The sequence below is a fragment of the Perognathus longimembris genome, chromosome 28, assembly GCF_023159225.1.
Source record: "Perognathus longimembris pacificus isolate PPM17 chromosome 28, ASM2315922v1, whole genome shotgun sequence".
Lineage (NCBI taxonomy): Eukaryota > Metazoa > Chordata > Mammalia > Rodentia > Heteromyidae > Perognathus > Perognathus longimembris.
The window spans coordinates 90,421,375-90,426,982 of NC_063188.1; the positions used below are offsets into that span (position 1 = coordinate 90,421,375).

At 41.1% G+C, this 5,608-nt stretch overlaps 1 protein-coding gene across 1 annotated transcript; it reads right to left on the minus strand.

Moving 5' to 3' along the window:
* Positions 1 to 2,584: 2,584 nt before the first annotated feature.
* Positions 2,585 to 3,712, minus strand: LOC125343199 (melanoma-associated antigen 9-like). The gene has a single exon (XM_048335466.1). The coding sequence runs from the start codon at positions 3,710 to 3,712 to the stop codon at positions 2,585 to 2,587; it is 1,128 nt and encodes a 375-aa protein (XP_048191423.1).
* Positions 3,713 to 5,608: the final 1,896 nt, after the last annotated feature.

Consider the following 5,608-nt stretch of genomic DNA (forward strand, 5'->3'; position numbering starts at 1 on the left):
CCCAGGTCTAATGCTTTATTTCTCCCATTTCACGCATGGATGATGATTTACTATTTGAGTGATACATCCAATCTAATATTTTGCTGGTTAACTGGAGATAAGAATCACATGGACTTTCCTACCTGGAATGGCTTTGAACCTTGATCCTCATATCTCACTGTCTTCAATAGCTAGGTTTACTTAGATGAACCACTAACACCCAGCTAAAGTGATGTATATATTTGTAGCACATATACGTATTGTTTAAAAGCCTAAAAGGAATTGTGATGATCTCTGAACCATAGGCTGAATTATGGAAAAAACCAGGCACATATTTTTAGTTTTAGATTTCTTTTTAACAAGAATGAACTAATACTCATTTTGTAGTTAAAACATGTAAATAAGCCTAGCAGTAAATATAGTAGCTGTACTAGTTGAAAGAAATTTTAGCTGAAGAAAAAATAAGAATGAAACCTGAGACTGAATGGCTCAAAATGAGATTTCAGTATTCTGCCCAAGGTTAAGACAGTAAATAATTGCTTTTAGGAGTCGCATGAATTTAAATGTGGTTTGGGGGCTATTCTCTCACTTTCAAGTAACCATGGATCCAAGCTGTATTCATCTTGGACTTCTTCTAGGTGAACACTGGGTTTGTATGCCAGCCTGTGGCTCTTTGTTTTGAAAGAAAGTCTGAAAAGTCCTGTCTAGTAGGACTGCTGTACTATGCCTTCTGTGTGCCGAGCCTTGGTGCATGACTTGTGAGTGCTAGAACTGTAGCGAATGGCAGAGGCTCTCATTTCTAGTGACATTTGACCCCAGAGTTTCTCACACTGTAATTTTGTCCTGTTTGCCAGGATCTATCAGAAAATATGTAGCTCAGTTAAACACGGAATAACTCATCCATCTAGTTGAACTACTATGAAAAAAATTCAGGGAAGGTTCCCTTTCAGAAGACTCTTTGCGAAATCTGGTTGTGAAGCACTCTAATTTGTGGGGAGGCTCCTAAAATTTGAGTATTAAGTGACCAATTTATCTCCTCTCTCTGATCTTTACCCACTAGATTACTATATTCTTATTTCTTAAGAATAAATTTCATTATTCTATGTTCACAATATATGTTGAAACTATATATTTATATATCATATATGCTATATAGTCATTAGTTATATTAATATAATGTACTATATAAAACATATGTTACATATTCATGAGTATTTATAGTTTTAAAAATTATTATATTAATATAATCTCCTTCACTTTTTCTCCAGTCCAAAACAGTCTTTGTTGTACATTTAGACAAGTTTTTTCATATTTTATTATGAGGTAAACTCTGTATATGAGAGAAAAGATGCATTCTTGTTCTTTCTGAATCTCTCATTTCATGTATCATCATGATCTCGTTCCATCTATATTTCTCTAAATGATAAAATATCATTTTTATGGCTGAATTTTACTTCATTATCAATTATTTTATTCATTTCAACATCACTACAATTGTCCACATGATATCAGGTCTAAACTATTAAATGTCATTGAACAGTCTAATCTGATTACCTCTGCCAGGTAAAAGAGCACCTGGCCTGGGCTCCTAGGCTTCACTTCATCACGTATTCACCCTTATCTCTCAGGATGCCTTGGAGATGGTGGGATAAATCACATAGTTCTTTCGCTTCCTCTAGTCACATCTCTCATATCTCCCCCAGGAGGAAATTCCTTTCTGCCTTATCCAGCGTCAGAAGTGCTCACAGCAGTTTTCCATTGCGTCTCAGGAATGTCACCATCTGAGAAGCTTTCCCTGGCCAACCTAAAGCTCTGCTACAATCAACTACCAAAGAAGAAACTGTATTTTCTTCACGTCCCCAAATGAATTAGCTTAGGGCATTGACAGTGGGCTGCTCTCTCCCCTTAGTCTCAATTCCTCACCCTTCCATATCTCTTTTGAAGGAAGTCTCATTATCTTCCTGACAAGACTGCCATTCAAGATGTCATCATACTGTGTATAAGGGCTAGCTGGTCTGATCCTGGCCTATTATTATTTACCCCAATAATGAAAGGCTTTTCCAAGAGGAGGTGTTCAAAAAAAATCTGAAGAATAAATAAGACAAAGCAATACAGTATTTATTCAGTTATAATTTCACATATGCAAATGGTGAACAAATCCAAGTTAGCACATATAACTTTTAAAGCCATAAGAAAGACAAAAGATTAAGGGGAGGCAAGAATTAACCTTCAGTTATTCAATACTGTAGGTTTTTATGTCCTTTCTCACTTCCTAGGATAACTCTACTGTTGTGGGATATTACCCTGTTTCAAATCACAAAGTAAAATGCATTCAACAGTAGGTTGAAAATGGAGCAAAACTGACTCATAGGCTCCATTAGGAACAACCACTATGTGACTGCTGTTATTTATAACCTTATATTAAAGAAATCTTAGATTAAATGCAACATCTGAAAAATTCCAAAACAAACAAGGTCATTGTCAGTCACCCAAACAGAATAGAAAGATAAAACTGGACAGTACTATGTTCTCCCCAAGAAATTCCCTTTACTTGGACTTCTCTTTTCTTCACATAACCACTCATATCAGTTACCCTAACTTCAAATCACACATGGGCACCCCTATGCTCATCTCTTAAAGCCTCTTCATACAGGGCCGAGAAGGACATAGGATCAATTCCACCAAAATGGGCACAGTGTACCAGGATTTTCATTTTAGAAGTTTCAGCACGAGCCCTTGGGCCCCACAGGAACTCATAGCAAGCAGGATCACTGCCTGGCACCTGCCGGTATTCCAGGTACCCCTCTCGAATAAAGTCTTCCATGATTAGCTTCCAGGGATCTCCAAAGAGGCAGTGCTCCTTCCAAGCATATACCCCCATCATACTCAGTGCCTGCCAGATCACCTCCTCCTTGGCACGGTTGCCCTCAGTAAAAATGATGGACAGAATGACTATCAGGAGGCCTGCCTTTGGCATGCCTTGAACTTCAGCCATAATCCCATCATAGGTGAGCCCAGCTGCAATGTTAAGCACATAGGTGTGGGTGATGGGGTCTACTTCTTGTATATAAACACCAAAGATTAGGAGCATATAGGCACGTGCTCTGCCAAAGATGACAGAGTAATAATGATGGTGATGGGGGTTTATGTAACTCAATAGTTCTTCCATGGTGACCTGCTCCTTCATCCAATATTTATGGAGCAAGCAGGGCATCAATGATACTGCATCTTGCTGCAAAGACATAAGATCTATTGCAGTGATTTGGGGGCACAGATTTTCCCCTTGCTGGTTTCCAGCTGAATAATTCAATCGGCTCTGTGAACTGGATTCCATGCAACTGGCAGAAGCTTCTATCTGACAACTTGGGGTACAATGTTGATTTCCAGTGGCAGAGGACTCCATTGTCATGTCCATGGTAGTAGAGTTAACACTACAGTCCTCTCTAGCATTGGGGATCAACTCACTTACCAGGCCTGTGTTCTCTAGAACCACAGGAGTAGAAGAGGAGCCAGTGGCTATGGAATGCTCCTCCCTCTTAGCCTGGGGGACCTGCTCACCTACCAAGGCTGCTGGCACCCCCACAGTGGTGGAGACCACAGTAGCAGAAGAGGTGGTGAGAACTGCACCTCTTTCAATCTGGGGGACCTGCCTGTCCACCAGGCCTGCTGACTCTGTTTGGGCCTGAGGGCGTCCCTCAAGCTCAGAGAGCTGGCTCTTCTGATTATGAGGCATCATGACTTCAAGACAAAAGGCAAAAGGCAGAGGATGGACAGGCACTCAGTGATGGAGATTCACAAGCCTGAGGGAAAAAGAGAACATGTGAGTAGTTCCAGCTTGAGAACTGCCCTCTTGGTGATTCTCACATGGCTTATCACAAGTCTTATATTTGTTGCTTTAGGACCATACTGGATTCTATCTCCCTGTTATACTTACTGCCTGAAGCCTGAGGGAATAAGTGCAATCCTCATCGGGGTATAGGGTGCTAAGCAAGCCTGTGGCTCTGTCATGGGGTTGGACAAAGTGCATTTCCTTGCGTTCTGAGGTAAGTGGGGCCTGTGGTGCCAATTTAGAATATACACTTGTCTACCAGCCCTACCTGGGAATTGTCTACTTGGTCACATAAGGACAGTTGCTCTGCCAAAGACCTTTACTTCCTGGTCCCTGGAGCATGTACAATAGGCACTGAGTCAGGCCGTTCTCCCTTGGGCTGCAGCATGGGAGGAAAGATTGAGAAGTCTCTCTTTGAATCTTTAGCCCACTTGTTGATGGGGTGGTTGTTTCTTTGAGGATTTGTTTTGGGGGATTTACTTTTTTGATCTCTAAATATATTTTAGATATGAGGACCTTCTCAGTTGTATGGCTAGTGAAGATCTCCTCCCAGTCTGTGGGCTTTTTATTTATCTTGCTACCTATGTCCTTTGCCATGCAGAAGCTCTGCAGTTTAGTGTAATTCCATTTATCCAATCTTTCTTGATTTGTTGTGTTTCTAGGACTTTATTAAGAAAAGTTTTGCCCTGTGCCAAGGAGTCCTAGTGTCTTTCCTATTTCTTCTTGTAATGTTTTCAGGGTAGCTGCTTTAACCATGGTCTTTGATCCATGTGGAGTTGATTCTAGTGCATGGTGATATATCAAGATCTAGCTTTAGTGTTATACACATGTTTAGCCAATTCTGCCAGCACCATTTGTTGAAGAGGCTGGCTCTCCTCCATCCTGTTTTTTGGGGGACTCCTTTATCAAAGATTAGGTGGCCATAGGTATGCGGGTTCATTTCTGGGTTTCAGTTCTATCCCATTGGTGCTCAGGCCTGTTCTTGTGCCAGTACCAAGCTGTTTTTATGACTATGGCTTTGTAATGGAGTTTGAAATTTGGTGTTGAGAGTCCTCCAGCACTTCTGCTAAGGATTGTTATTGCTATTTGGGGCCTTCTATTATTCCATATAAATTTTTGGATTGCTTCATTTATTTCAATAAAGAATGATGGATGGAAGAGTGGGCTCGACTCAGTTCTCCACTTTTCTGTAACAGAATGCCTCCTTTACCTACTCTAGTGTTCCTGAGATCTGCTGGAATGCTTGAACCATTCCCTTCTGCTGGCCTGAGGCAAACTCTTAGACCAGGTACTCAAGTCTCAGTGACTTAACTAAAGAAGGTAATAGGCCTTAAATATGGCTATACCTGACCAGGTATGACAGCAAGAGATGTGAGTATTATTATGGACTATGTGGATAGAGGACTGGCTGAGTCTCCACCTGCTTAAGTGAAATATTGGAAGCTCTCCTTTTGATGGCTCAAGGCCATCCTTATTGCCAACCTTATTGCTCTGAAACAACAGTAGTTGTACACTCCTCCCATGGTCTGTAGGTTTCTTCATACATGAAAGAAGAACAGCTTAAAATTGTTCCATCTTTCCTCACCTTGTCTCCCAGCAAGCCCTGGACACTTCTCTCTGCTTCTCTGGTCCGGCTCTCTCTGGTCAGATGACTGTTCTCACTGTAAGTCTTCACCTCTATAAAACCTAGGAGTCAGAAGTGAGGATGAAGTTTATGTGGACACCTCTTCAGGAATTTCTCAAGGCTGACACAAGGAGAAGGGTTCAAGGGCCCTATTTATATTCCTATTTCCTCCTCAA

What these genes read in the sequence shown, in the direction of transcription:
- LOC125343199 (XM_048335466.1), bottom strand. Translation starts at nt 3,712, where the DNA reads ATGCCTCATAATCAGAAGAGCCAGCTCTCTGAGCTTGAGGGACGCCCT.